Below are 15,481 nucleotides of genomic sequence, written 5' to 3' on the forward strand. Positions count from 1 at the left end.
CGTCTATTATAAGTTCAAGCACATGAACAGTATAGAGGCAGGATCAGTTGTGATGGTGCAAGCTTCACAGTTGCCTGGCCTGCTAACATTCCCATTCAATGTTTACACAGGAATAATGGCTGAGCAGCACCAAGTCCCTGTGGTACAATCTTTAAAAAACGTCATCAAGGGATTCAGTACAGGAGAAGTAGATCACCAAACAAACTGGGAAAAGGTACTAACCAGCCAGCATTTTGTAGCTGTGTTAGAAAGAAAGATTATAGCTTAAATGGCACAAGAACTACTGGGAATTCTTACAGCTAATAAGTCTTTGTGAACAGATTGTAACCATATTCTCTCTCTCTCTCTCTCTCTCTCTCTCTCTCTCTCTCTCTCTCTCTCTCTCTCTATATATATATATATATATATATATGTATACTCTAGCTAATACTAGCTAGCTTGCTTGTGGAAATATTTTCTGGGTCAAAGTAAAGTTAATGTCTATATTTAAAAAAATGCAAAAAAGTCAGAAGGATACAACAGGACAAAGAGGAGAAACATAATTGTGGAAGAGAAATAAGCAAAGCAACAGCATTAGCAGATTTCCACATTGCTGTTCACAGTAAGTCAGAAGCGACACAGTTTGGAGGGTGGGTTGCTAGTTTATGGGATGCATTCAGTGCATTGTCTCTCTCGCTTTCTTTCAAACTTCTTTACAAATCCTTTCAATAGCTCTTTTCATCATTAAAGAGATCTGGAAATAGGTTAATCAGAGATACAATAAGGTAAAGTGAAATAGCTAAAATAAAACAAAGAACTACAGACTCAAAACATTAGCTCTGTTTTTCTCTCCTCTCATATGCCACTACACCTGCTGACTTTCTCGAGCAACTTGTCTGTGAAAGTAAAATAGCTGTTTTCTATTTGGTTCCTTGAAAATTAAGAATATTTGCCTTGCGGATAATAACTAAAATATTAAATCATGATACATTTTACTAATAATGTTCAGAACACAAATATACTTGTAAATGATTCTACTTACTGAAACAATTTATTTCAGTTGCGCCAAACCTTTAGTCTTCCAGCATTTTTAAAATTTTTTGGATGGTTATTTTCGTATTCTGACTCAGACTAAGTAGAGACTAAGTATTCTGACTAAGTAGAAACATATTTGCTCTAATCATGTGGAATCAAAGTAATTAAAACAGTTGTAATATAAAATATTACAGAAGTAGGAAGACAAACTTATGAAATAAAGAAACCTTTAAAGATAGTCATAAACATTAACATTACAGTTACGCTTGTTCTTGTTTTGAAGATTTTATCTGGGGTGGCTGGGTGGGGAAACAAAACAAATTCCAGTTATTTCCTCTACTTGTAAAAACTTTTCTCAGAAAACTGTCACAACTATTTTGTTAACAGTACATTTGGGCGGCACGGTGGCACAGTGGTTAGCACTGCTGCCTCACAGCGCCAGAGACCCGGGTTCAATTCCAACCTCAGGTGACTGTCTGTGTGGAGTTTGCACGTTCTCCCCGTGTCTGTGTGGGTTCCCTCCGGGTGCTCCGGTTTCCTCCCACAGTCCAAAAATGTGCAGGTTAGGTGAATTGGCCATGCTAAATTGCCCTTAGTGTTAGGTGAAGGGGTAAATGTAGGAGAATGGGTCTGGGTGGGTTACGCTTCGGTGAGTCGGTGTGGACTCGTTGGACCGAAGGGCCTGTTTCCATACTGTAAGTAATCTAATCTAATCTAGTAAATAGAAAAGGACCAGGGGTCAGAAAGAAAGTCACACTCTACAAGCAAGGATTCCTATTAATCAAAAAAAAAATTGAGTTGCTTGGACATAAAAATTTGGGGTTGTAGGCTGCTACTCTGTTGAAAGTTGAATGATGGTCCAGGAAGTTTCATAAACCGAAGCCATAGGTTTCTCAGAAAAGAGGCACAAGTCTCTGATGGAAAGAATTTTAGGGGAGGCTGTGGTGCACTGCTAATGCTACCAGAACAGTAATTTAGTTCTGGGGACATGGGTTTGAATCCTACAATAACAGGTGTCGATATTTGAATTAATTTTTGAATATTCAATGAAATTTTGGAATTAAAAATTTGTCTAATAATGACCATTTAACCATTGTCACTTGTTAAAAAAACCCATCTGGATCATTACTGTCCTTTAGGGAAGGAAATCTGCCTTTCCTGGTCTGGCCTTTATGTGATTCCAGATGCACAGCAATGAGGCTGACTTTTAACTGGCCCCTGAAACGTCCTTGCAAGCCAGTCAGTTTAAAAAGCAATAGGGATAGGCAATAAATGCTGGCGCACCCAGCAGCATTCACATCCCATGAACGAACAACAAAAAACACAAGTGGCTACGATCTACACAAGGATAGGTTAAACTCACTAGCAGCCAACCAGTTGTGAACTTATGAGGATGTAATTGGAACCCATCAGGTGTGACCACACCACAGAAATCTCCTGATGCAACTGACTGATAAAAAACACATTAGACACGCAACAGATCATTCCATCCAAATAAAAACCAAAATAACTGCGGATGCTGGAAATCAGAAACAAAACCGAAATTGCTGGAATAGCTCAGCAAGTCTGGCAGCACCTATGGAGAGGAATCAGAATTAACGTTTTGGGTCAAGTGCCTGCTTTGGGTCTGTTTTGAAGAAGGGTCACTCAACCCGAAATGGTAACTCTGATTTCTCTCTGCAGATGTTGGCACACCGTATTGTGGCTTGGTGTTTGACAATTTCTATATTTGTTTCTGATCATTCTACCCTCTTAAAATCTCAAAAGAATAAAAGAGAACATAGAGAAGTACAGCACAGGAACAGGCCATTTGGCCCTCCAAGCTTGTGCCAATCATCATGCCCTAACTAAACTAAAAAACAAACCTTGGTCCTTATTTGGTCCATATCCCTCTATTCCCGCCATATTCATGTAACCATTCAGATGCCTCTTAAATGTCGTCAATATGTCTGCTTACACCATCTCTTCTGGCAGCTGGCTCCAACCACTCTCTGCATGAGAAACTTCCCTCACACATCTCCCTTAAACTTACTCCCTCTCACCTTGAACCTGTGTCGCCTTATAATTGAAACTCGAACCCTGGGAAAAAGCCTCTCATAATTGTGTAGACCTCTATGAGGTCTCTTCTCAGCCGCCGTCTTTCCAGTGAAAACAATCTCAGTCTTTTTAACCTTTCCTCATAGCTGATACTCTCAAGACCAGGCAACATCCTGATGAACCTTCTCTGCACTCTCTCCAAAGCTTCCATGTCTTTCTGATAGTATGGTGACCAAAACTGCACACAATACCCCAAATGCAGTCTAACAAGGGTTTTATATAGCTGCAACATGGATTCCCAACTCTTGTCCTCCATGTCCTGGCTGAAGGAGGTAAGCATACCACATGCCTTCTTAATCACCTTGGCCACCTGTGTCGCCACTTTTAGGAAACTGTGGACCTGCACATTCAGATCCATCTATATGTTAATGTCACTAAGGGTTCTGCCAATTACAGTATAACTCACACCTAAATTTGATCCTCCAAAATGCATCACTTTGCATTTGTTTAGATTAAACTCCACCAGTCATTTCTGTGCCCAAGTTGCCAATCTATATCCTGTTGTATCCTTTCACAATCGTTAGCACTGTCAACAACACCAATCTTCGTGTCATCTGCAAATTTACTGATCAGATCACCCACATTTTCCTCCAGATCATTTATAAATACTACAAACAACAGAAGGCCTTAGATTGATCCCTGTGGAACACCACGAGTTACCAGTTATTATTCTGAAAGACACCCTCCCACTGCTACCTCATGTCTTCTATGGCCATGCCAGTTTTGTATCTATCTAGCCAGCCCACCTCAAACCCAATGTGATTTTAGCTTTTGTACAAATCTTCCATGTGGGACTTTATTAAGTGCCTTACTAAAGTCCATATAAACTTCATCCACAGCTCTTCCCACAACTATCTTTGTCACCTCTTCAAAAAATACAATCAGGTTGGTGAGATACGATCTTCCCTGTACAAAACCATACCACCTGTTACTAACTCGGCCATTTTCTTCCAAATGTGCAAATATCTTGTCCCTCAGTATCTTCTCCAAGTGTTACCCCATCACAGAATTCAGGCTCATCGTCCTGTAATTTACTGAATTATCCCTGCCTCCTTTCTTAAACAAGGGAACAACATTGGCTGATCTCAAGTGCTCTAGAACCTCGCCTATGGTCAAAGAAGACGTGAAGATGTCTGCTAATGCCCCAGGTATATCTTCCCTTGCTTTCTTGTAGTAACCTGGGATAGATCCCAACTGGCTATAAATCTCCTATAAGAACTTCTCACATCCTCCATACGGTTACCTTTACAATGTCCCAAAGCTCCATCAATGCCCCTTGTCTATGTGACCCATTGTACTCTATGTCCTCCCCCACTCCCCCATTGTACTCTATGCTACTCTCTCCCCACCCCCACCCTCCTCTAGCTTATCTCTCCACGCTTCAGGCTCTCTGCCTTTATTCCTGATGAAGGGCTTTTGCCCGAAACGTCGATTTTGCTAAAGCTTCTCGATGCTGCCTGAATTGCTGTGCTCTTCCAGCACCATTGATCCAGAATCTGGTTTCCAGCATCTGCAGTCATTGTTTTTACCTATGTGATATATATCCCACCTCCACTCCACATCTATGTCAACAACACACAGATCTATTTCTCCACAACTGCTCTTGATTCCTCAAATGTTTCTCTGTGATCCAGTTGTTTAGCTGCCATCAAGATCTGGACAAGATGGAAAGCTCACATCAAAGTTTTGATAATTCAAGAGATTTCTTCAGCAGGATATCTCAAGCCTAGAGCTATTTTGCTCATTTGCCTCCAATAGTGCCACCTCTGCAGTATTTCCACATTCTGTCCTAATTCATCCCATTACTTCTGAACCCCTTAACTCGCCCTTTAACATGTCCTTGCAGGCCTCTTGAAGTTCTTTATTCACAAATTATAGTGCACTGAAAATATTTCAAGACATATTCCTCATTCTTATCAACAGCAGTAACTTCCAATCAAATTAGTTCAACGTTCTTGGGTTCCTCTCCAGGCTTTTTTGTGGTCTGTCTCTTTCAGTTCCATTATGTAACCTTCTGAGCTTGGTTTAGCACCCATTTTTGGCCAATGCAGAACCTTAATTTTGCATGCTGCAGCACTTAGGCATGAACTGCTCAGAAACTCCAACTAAACTGTCTGTCATTGGGAAAAAGATCCTGACAACCTACTCTGTCTATGCCTTTCATAGTGTTGTATCCCTCAATCAGATTCCCCCCTCAACAACTTCTGCTCCAAGGAAAACAAACCTAGCCTATCCAGCCTCTCCTCAAAAGAGACTTTTCATCCCAGACACAATCCTGATGAATCTCCTGTGCAGCATCTCTGATAGGGTTATGACCAGAATTACATTCACTATTCCATCTGTGGCCCAACCAATGTTTTATAAAGTTGTAACAACATTTTCTTGCTCCACTATTCCACACCTTGTCTAATAAAAGCAAATATCTCATATGCCTTCTTCACACTACTTATGCTGGCACTTTCAGGAATCTATGGACTTGTCCACCAAGGTACCATTGTTTTTCAGTACTCCAAGGGACCTACCATTCATTGTGTAAATCCTTCCCTTGGACTTTCCAAAATTCGTCATCTCATACTTATCAGAATTAAACTCTATCTGCTACTGCTCTCCCCAATTTACTAGCTGATCAACATCACAGGCCAACCTCATGATTAACACCATCACCAATTTGTGTGTTATTGATAAACTTATTAACTATGTATCTCTAAAATTACATGCAAGTCATTACTATACATAAGAAACAGCAGGCAGCCCAAAATCTGTAGTACACTGGCCGTGGATTTCAGATGACAAAAAAACAACCCTCCCCAATCACACTTTGCCTCCAATTTGCAAGCCTATTTTGGATCCTGTTTGCCAACTTGCGTTGGATTCCGTGGGCTGTTACCTTTTGGACCAGCCTTCCAGATATGACTTTGTCAAAGGCCTTACTGAAGTCCATTTAAACCACATCAACTGCACTACCCTTACCAAATCTGTATTCAACTCTTCAAACAACTTGAAATTTAAAAAAGTAAAAATTAAAGTTAAATTAGTCAGGCAGGAGGTTCCTCCAACAAAGTTGCCTTTGGAGAGATGATTTCTGCCTTTCCAATTAATCCTGTCTCTCAGAATCTTTTCCAATGATTTCCCCACTACTGACGTGAGACTCATGGGTCTGAAATTATCTGTTCTATCCCTGCTTGAACAAAGGAAATACATCAGCTGTCCTCCAGTCATCTGGCACTTCACCTGTAGTCAGAGAAGTATTAAATATCTCTACCAGGGTCCCAGCAATGTACTTCCATGCCTTGCATGGCAGTCTGGCATATACAATAAATGGGAATATAATGAGGGGGTAGGTGAAGTGAATGATCTTGGCATGCAAGTGCAAAGGTCCCTAAAGGTAGCAGTACAAGTAGATAAGGTTGTAAAGAAGATTTATGGGGTGCTCTCCTTTACTGGCAGAGGTATAGAATACAAAAGTAGGGATATAATGATGAAACTGTTTAAGACAATGATGAAGATACAACGGGAATACTTTATGCCATTTTGGTCAGCACAGTACAGGAAGAGTGCAGAGAAGATTTACTACAATGTTGCCAGGGCTGAAGAATTGTAGGTACAAAGAGAGATTGGAAAGGGATGCTTTCTTGGAACAGAGGGTTGACATGATTGGGGTGCATAAAATTGTAAGGATAGAGATAGAGTAGATAGAAGAACGTGTTCCCTTGGTTGAGAGTTCAAAAACCAGTGATTCAAGCTAAGTGGCAGAAGAATTAGAGAGAACGTGAGGAAAAACTTTTTAATGCAATAGGGTGGTGGGTGTCTGGAGTTCACTGCTTGAATCAGAAGTGGAGGCAGAGATTCTAAACGCCTTTATGAAGCACCTGGATCTGCACCTCAACTGCTGTAAGTTACAGGGCTGGGACCGTGTGCAGAAAGGGCATGGTGTTTTGGGATTGACATGGGCAAGATGGTCTGAATGGCTCCCTTCTGCGCTGTATCATGTCTATGGTTCTAGGAGTGCCAAAACAAGAAAATTTTGACCAACCTTGTATGAAACACTGGAGAGTTTCTTTTGCCTCAACTGAAATAATAAGCTCAGTTCTGGGCATCACATTTTCAAAAGGCATTCAGAAGGAAGATTTAGAAAAGATTCATGAGAATTGTTCCAGGATTGAGGACCTTCAGTTATAGAGCATAGAACAGTACAGGCCCTTTGGCTCTCAATGTTGTGCTCACCTTTTATCCTACTCTAAGATCAAACTAGCCTACATGCCCTTCATTTTACTATCATCCATGTGCCTATCCAAGAGTTGCTTAATGTCCCGAATGTATCTGACTTTACCACCCTTGCTGGCAGTACATTCTACACACCCACCACACTCTGCATAAAGAACCAACCTCTGACATCTCCCCTAAACTTTCTTTCAATCACCTTAAAATGATGCCCCCCTGTGATAGCTATTTCCGCCCTGGGAAATATCTCTGGCTATCCACTCTATCTATGCCTGTCATCATCTTGTACACCTCTATCAAGTCTTTTCTCATCCTTCTTCGCTCCAATGAGAAAAGCCCTAGCTCCCTCAACCTTTCTTCATAAGACATGCCCTCCAGTCCAAGCAGCATCCTGGTAAATCTCCTCTGCATCCTCTCTAAAGCTTCCATATCTTTCCTATAATGAGGCAGCCAGAACTGAACACAATATTCCAAATGTGGTCTAACCGGAGCTCTACAGAGCTGCAATATAACCTTGCGGTTCTTAAACTCAATCCCCTTGCTAATGAAAGCCAACCCTATGAACTTGGTTGGCAATTTTGAGGCATCTATGGATGTCGACCCCAAGATTCCTCTGTTTCTCCGCACTGCCAAGAATCCTGCCTTTAACCATGTATTCTGTATTCAAATTCGACCTGCCAAAGTGAATCACTTCACATTTTCACAGGTTGAACTCAATCTGCCACTTCTCAGCTCAGCTCTGCATCCTGTCAATGTCCATTGCAACCTACAACAGCCCTCCACACTGTCCACAACTCCACCAAACTTCATCGGCAAACTTACTAACCCACCCTTTGACTTCCTCATCCAAGTTATTTATGAAAATCACAAACAGCAGAGGTCCCTGTGGAACACCACTGGTCACCAAGCTACAGGCTGAATACGTTCCATCTACTACCACCCACTGTCTTCTATGGGCCAGCCAATTCTGTATCCAGACAGCCAAATTTCCCTGTATCCCATGCTTCCTTACTTTGTGAATGAGCCCACCATGGGGAACATTATCAAACACCTTGCTAAAATTCATATACATCATGCACTGCTCTACCTTCATCAATATGTTTTGTCACATTCTCAAAGAATTCAATAAAGTTTGTGAGGTATGACCTGTCCCTCACAAAGCCATTATGCATATCTCTAATCAAACTATGCTTTTCCAAATAATCATAAATCGTGTCTCTCTTCAGCATCCTCTTCAATAATTTGCCCACCAACAATGTAAGACTGACTGGTCTGTAATTCCCAAGATTATCTCTATTCCCTTTCTTGAACAAAGGAATAACATTTGCCAATCATCTGGTACTACTCCAGAGGACGTAAAGATCATAGCCAAAGACGCAACAATCTCTTCCCTTGTTTCTCGTAGTAAACTTGGGTATATCCCATCTTGCCCAAGCGACTTATCTACCCTACTGTTTTTCAAAATTTCCAGCACATCCTCCTTCTTAACATCAACCTGTTTGAGCACATCAGCCTGTTTCACGCTGTCCTCACAAACGTCAAGATCTCTCTCACTAGTGAATACTGAAGCAAAGTATTCATTAAGGACCGCCCCATCTCATCCGACTCCAGACCCAAGTTCCTTTCACTATCCCTGATCGGCCCTATCCTCACTCTAGCCATCCTCTTGTTCCTCACCTAATTGTAGAATGCCTTGGGGATTTCCTTAATCCTACCCACCAAGGCTCTTCTGAGTCCATTCTTCAGTTGCTTCTTGGTTACCTTGTAACCCTCTACAGCTCCGCCTGATCCTTGCTTCCTCAATCTTAAGTAAGCTTCCTTCTTCCTCTTGACGAGATATTCCACAACTCCTATTATTAAAGATTCGGAGATGCCGATGTTGGACTGGGGTGTACAAAGTTAAAAATCACACAACACCAGGTTATAGTCCAACAGGTTTAATTGGAAGCACACTAGCTTTCGGAGCGACGCTCCTTCATCAGGTGATGAATCACCTGATGAAGGAGCGTCGCTCCGAAAGCTAGTGTGCTTCCAATTAAACCTGTTGGACTATAACCTGGTGTTGTGTGAATTTTAACCTATTATTAAATGTTCCTTCATCCTACTATCCCCTCCTTGCCTCAGTGGGACAAATGTATTCAGCATTCGCAGCACGTGCTTCCAAAACAACCTCCACATTTCTGTTGTGCATTTCCCTGAGAACATCGGTTCCCAATTTATGCTCCACAGTTCCTGCTTAATAGCACTGTAATTCCCCCTCCCCCACTTAAATACTTTCCCATAATGTCTGCTCCTGTCTCTCTCTCTCTCTCTTTCCATGACTATAGTAAAGTAATTTCACTATCACTGAAAAGCTCTCCCAAGAGATCTGACACCTGACCTGGTTTGTTGCCAAGCACCAAATCCAAACGGCTTTCCCTCTAGTCGGCCTATCTACATATTGAATCAGGAATCCTTCCTGGACACACCTGACAAAATCTGCTCCATCTAAATTTGCATTAAGGAGTTTTCAAACAATATTAGGGAAGTTGAAGTCACCCATGACAACAACTCTGTTACTTTTGTACCTTTCCAAAATCTGCCTCCTAATCTGCCCCTCCGTGTCTCTGTTGCTATTGGGACTTTTCTATAGACCCCCAAAAAAGTGAGTGCGCCTTTCCTGTTTCTGAATTTCACCCATACTGACTCAGTAGACAAACCCTCCTCAACGACCTCCCTTTTTGGAGCTTTGATACTATCCCTGATTAGCAATGCCAGTCCCCACCTCTTTTACCTCCTGGCCATCCCTTCTGAAACATCTAAATTCCAGAACATCCAATAATTCCTGCCCCTGTGATGTCATGGGGATAGAATCCAGTTCTAGTCGTCTTAGAGAAACTTCAAGACTTAGTAGAGATATTCAAAATCATGACAGGTCTAGATAAAGTAGACAGGGAGATACTGTTTCCATTGGTGGAAAGATCAAGAACCAGAGGCTACAGATGTAAGGAATGATGACAATGAGGAAAACTTTTTCTACACAGCAAATGGCTCATATTTCAAATGCGTTGCTGTCGAGTGCAGTGGCGAATCATAGTATTTAAAAGAAAGTTGGATCATTACATTGAAATGAAATATTGATGTGCTTAGTGGCACGAGGTGAATTGCTCTCATAGAGAGCTGGTCAAGACAGGACAGGCCTAATAGCCTACTCTTGTGATTCTACATTCAGTATGATAGTTAGGTTTGTAATTTCAGAACTGAAGTATCCTTTAAGAAGTTAATATCAATGAGATCTGGCCTGCAATAGCTTCGGATTGCTGTGGGCATGAGGAAGATGATAGGCAGACCAGAAGCAGCAGTCAGGTGAGGTAACAACTGGGTGGTTGGAGCTCTTGTCCAATGATTGCTGAGATGCGAGATGATTGGGCAAGTGCTATGGATAGAGTGCCATGGATAGATATGTGTCAAAGTGGGATGGTTAGTAACATACAAAGTAGGAGTGGGACCAGGCCGTTTGACCTCCAAAACATACTCCACTATTCAATGAGATCTGGATCATACTTATTCACCTGTCTTTGCTTCACATTCCCACGACCCATAGACTGAAAATATCTTTCCTGATTTCATCCTGAATGCCCAGTTCTAACTTTTAAGCAGCCCTCCCATTTTGGATTTTCTCTTCAGAAAATATGAACAATTAAAACAAAAGAGAGTGAAGCAAAGAAAGAATATTTTATATTTTTTAACCATTGGAAATAGCAAAGAACTCGAATGATAGCTCCAAAGTGTAGCTTGTAAATACAGCACTGTATTTTTCCCATTATAAACTGCTTATTCAACTTCTTTTTATAATAATTACATCATGTATATGAGAAATAATGGCCTAAAGATGTTTTTTATTTATACTAAAATGGACAAATAATAGAGAGAATTAAATAAATCTAGAAATTAAACAAATGCAAGTGTCATAAAAGGCACTGCTTTGAGGTTGGAGCAACATTGCCTACATTAGTGCAGTGCCTGACGTGTGAATGTCTGATGAAGCAATGCAGACAGAATGTTGCTCTGTATCTGATTCATGTTCGAACAGATGTAATTTGCACATAATGCAGGAAATGAGAGAATGCTCTTTTTGCTTTAACTGACACTTTTCACATTCACCAATTTAAAACATTAAACAGAAAATGTTAAGGGAAGAAATAAAAGCACAAAGAAAATACAGGAAATCTCAAAAAAATTCCCCTCCTGTTTCTTGGTTGTCCATAAGCATTAAAAAGGATTAAAAAATGGTATTATATACAAACCCCAATAGTAGGACATTAGCTAGAAACAACTAAAACTATGACACACAACAGTAACAAAATCTGATCATGCAACTATGATCAGATAGTTCACAGAGACACAAAACCATTCCACTTCGGCTGGAATGGCTACTGAATGAAAAATAAATTTGTTCTGAATGATTACAGATACTGACTTCATTTTTATAATTAATCTTGTATATCTTTTAAACATTTTCTAAATACACTAATAAACTAAAAGTAATGCTGAATTATAACTGATCTCAGGGACAATTACCTTGTTGACTATTTGTCCACTGAATGTGTGTTTGAATGAACTTATACTTATTGAAAACACAATGGATTTTCACAACAATGATTATAATGTACACAATAATAAAAAATGGGATTGAATTGCATGCAGTATTTCCACTGAGACGAATCTACAAAAAACTGCAACTATGAAATCTGCATGAAAGTTACTCAAGTTGTTTGATACATTTCTGACTGATCACTTGGATAATCAGTCTTACACATACTGTGTTAATCTGATATTGAAAAAATGACGCTTTCTCAGCTAGGAGTGGAGAGACTGGTCCTGTTATGGGAGGTCTACAATGTTACAGTTGATTAGAGTAATTTGACAAAGTTAAAATCAGAGATCTTTCTCCACAAGCGTCAACAGGGGTCACTTGATGAATGTTAGAAGCTTGTTTGGAACAGTGCTTTCATTGTGCTAGCAATATATTCCATATTTTTGATGTTATAATTTCAGTGTTAACATCAAAGAGTTTAATTCGTGTTAGTCTGGAGGGGTATGAGAAAGCATTGATGTTTGACCTGAGGAGTGACAGTGCCATGTGACAGATCCTGTAGTAAATTACTGGAGAATAACACATACAGTGTATATTACACTCTGTATGACCTCCACTTGGCAGAAATGTCCTTGGCAACAAAGAGCTCCTGTGCTTTGATGAAAGAGCTCATTCTGCAGCCTCAGCATTTAACAGCACAGAGGCCAATCATTGCCCAGCAGACGTCTGACAAACTGATAAATGGAGGTTAGCTCTTATTATGGTGCATGATGCAATTGCAGGCCAATCGCAACAAACATCTTGCTCGTGTTTCAAGGGTTATTCTGTGATATACTTGTGCAAAACACTAGATTAAACAGCATCCAATCACAAGGTTTAAACTGCATCCTATGTGGTAATATCAAACAACTTTTAATTTAAGTATCCTCAACTTTAGTCTTATACCAACACAATCAATAAATAAGTGTTAGAATAGGCATGTTGAAAGTCACAATAAGATTGAGAGACATTAATGTAACACCTGTATTGGTGAGAGGGTGTCATTATTCAATTTGTCTCTTCATTTTCTTATGCCAGATTAAGTGATTATGTCCAACGGTACCACCACATTCAAGTGCCAATAAGGGCATCTTGGCATATCAATAACCATTCATTTTTGAGGACTGCCTTCAGCAATAAATAGGTGAATAATTATGAAAACATTTATAGCATTGAAACACGAGCTGATACCAGTTTGATATAATCACTTGCAGCAGTAGAGATGACATTCTATTAACAGAATGTAAAAGCAATTTCAGCTCGGAGTCATGACCTAGTCATCTACATCAGCCTACATTCCAGACTGACCTTCAATTATTACAACTCGTGTACTACAGTGTCTTTAGGATAAGATGCAAACACTCTCTGGTAGAGATCTAAGAACACCATGAATTATATGAGAAAGAGTACAGGATATTACCTGGCATTTTAGTAGACATTTTCCCCACATATTATCAACAAAAAATAATTTTCTGGTTATTTATCTCATTGCTGTGTGTGGAACCTCGCTGTTAACTTCTTGAGGGCTGCACTTCATTAACTTTGGACCAGAAGGGGATGCCCAATCAACATAAAAGCCATTTCCTAAAAATAAGTTCTTTCTTTACTATTCTTGTAGTTCCAAACTGCTCCTTTGCTTCCAAAGGAAAGATCCAGCAATGGACCTTATCTTTTTTAAAAACTTTCTGTGATGACATAATGCCTCACAATGTTATTTTCAAGTAAAATACAACAAATATTCATGATGTTCTGGTCAGATCCACCATGCCAGAACTGGGGCCTGACCTATTAATGGAATCTGACAACCATTTGTGGGAATAGCCAAGTTTAAATATCGTTTGAGGTTATTGGTACATCTATAGCTTGCTAGCTGGCATCACTTCTTGGGTCAAATGTCCTGCATTATCTCAATAGCATCATTACTGTTCTAGAAATGAATATAAATGCTGAGGTGTGGAGGAAGTAAACCATTTTCACAAGTCAATAGATAGATACAGACAAGAAAACAAAGTACTGGCAATCAAGACAGGCAACTGGCCCCAGACCCAATTTGCTGTTGAAAATCTGTCACATGATTTTGTCAGTATCTTATATAAAGAAACAGAGAGCATGATTCTCATAAAATACATTTGTTTATAGGCATACTGCAGTTGTGAAAAGAAGTTTTAAAATGAATAGCACTATTAATATAAAAATTGGGATAATGAAAATAGTTTGATAAACAATTTAGCTATTAGAACAATCTTGATAATGCAATAAAGTTTGGGAAATATAAATCAAAAAAAGTTTGCTTTTTATATAAGCTGTCAGTTTGTAGAATGGATTCAGTCGTTCTCATTTAAAGATATGCTTTTACATACCCAAATTGTTGTCTGTCAGCACCTCTTTGACTTTCTTTGTGATGGCATACGTATCGAGTTCAGGAGACATGGCCACCAGTTCTTGAATGCTTAATGCTGACTGACCAGAAATTGGCAGTGATGATAGAACCTGAGGATCGTTCGAAGGTTGTTCACAGGGTGGTTTGATCTCCTTACTACCTTCTGTGGCTGTGGATTGCTGTGAAGTTATTTCAGCACTCTTCACTGATTCAGCAGAACTGACTGGAGATTCAGGGGCTGGGCTGCAACTAGCCGAGGTCTTTGGGGTTATCTCTAAAATAAATGAACAAAATGAAAAGTATGAAAGTTTTGCTTTCTTTGCGGCAAAGCATTTTAGCCTATATTTCACTGTAGACAACCCCAGACTTTTAAGCAAAATGTCACCAAAGATTTTGAATTTTATTTGATCTATTACAGCAGTAAAATCAGAAATGCAATTGCAGGTTTAAGAGAACCCCATTAGTTCAAATAAAAACAGGAAGTACTAGAGAAGCTAAGCAGGTCTGGCAGCCTCTGTGGAAAGAGACACAGAGCTAATTCTTTTGTTCTGAATAGGAGTCACATTGAATTTGAACCATTAACTCTGTTTCTCTCTCTACAGGTGCTGCCGAACCTGAGTTTGTCCAGCAATTTCTGTTTTTAATACAGATTTCCAGCATCCACAATATTTTACTTTTATTTACCCCATTAGTTCAAACAGTTAATTCAGTGAATGGCTATGCCACACAGATTAGGAAGGTATAAAGCACACAGGAGACCACATGTTCTATCTAGTTCTTGCCCACACTCCATGTTGCAGTGCAGTCATTCCTATTCCCCTGTCCCCTCTAATAGCCCAGCAAAGTTATTTCTCTCAACCATCCACTCAACTTCCTTTTCCTTGTAAAACTCACGTGACAGATGTCAAAACTGCTGGATTAGATGCAGGAACGTCAAGCAAAGTTTCTGCTTAGTTGATTGAGGGTGAAGATGCACAATGGGAATGATGCACAATGGGGATGCTTAAGCATATACTGTGAGATCTCAGAATACTTGCAGTCAATGCCATCTACAACCAGTCTGCCAACACTGTGTCTGGACATCGAAGTACAGTCAGCACTCACAGCAACCAGCAGGGAGTGAAATGTAGAAGGGCAAAGTTGTCAAAACAGAG

The 15,481-nt window shown here is 40.0% G+C and overlaps 1 protein-coding gene across 6 annotated transcripts in view; it reads right to left on the minus strand.

The window, feature by feature from the left end:
- The window catches only part of LOC122564179 (protein CASP-like), a 632,323-nt gene that overhangs the window by 97,525 nt on the left and 519,317 nt on the right, over window positions 1-15,481 (minus strand). For 5 of the 6 annotated variants that reach the window (XM_087977575.1, XM_087977578.1, XM_087977576.1 and 2 more), the window contains one exon: window positions 14,308-14,601. The exons of the other annotated variant lie outside the window; for it this stretch is intronic. In XM_087977575.1, coding sequence (XP_087833701.1) covers window positions 14,308-14,601 — 294 coding nt within the window. The remainder of the gene's footprint in view (window positions 1-14,307; window positions 14,602-15,481) is intronic. 6 annotated transcript variants of the gene reach the window in all.

This window comes from Chiloscyllium plagiosum, unplaced genomic scaffold (assembly GCF_037043375.1).
Source record: "Chiloscyllium plagiosum isolate Xiang-an unplaced genomic scaffold, Cpla_swu_hap1 HiC_scaffold_31, whole genome shotgun sequence".
In the NCBI taxonomy this organism is placed as follows: domain Eukaryota; kingdom Metazoa; phylum Chordata; class Chondrichthyes; order Orectolobiformes; family Hemiscylliidae; genus Chiloscyllium; species Chiloscyllium plagiosum.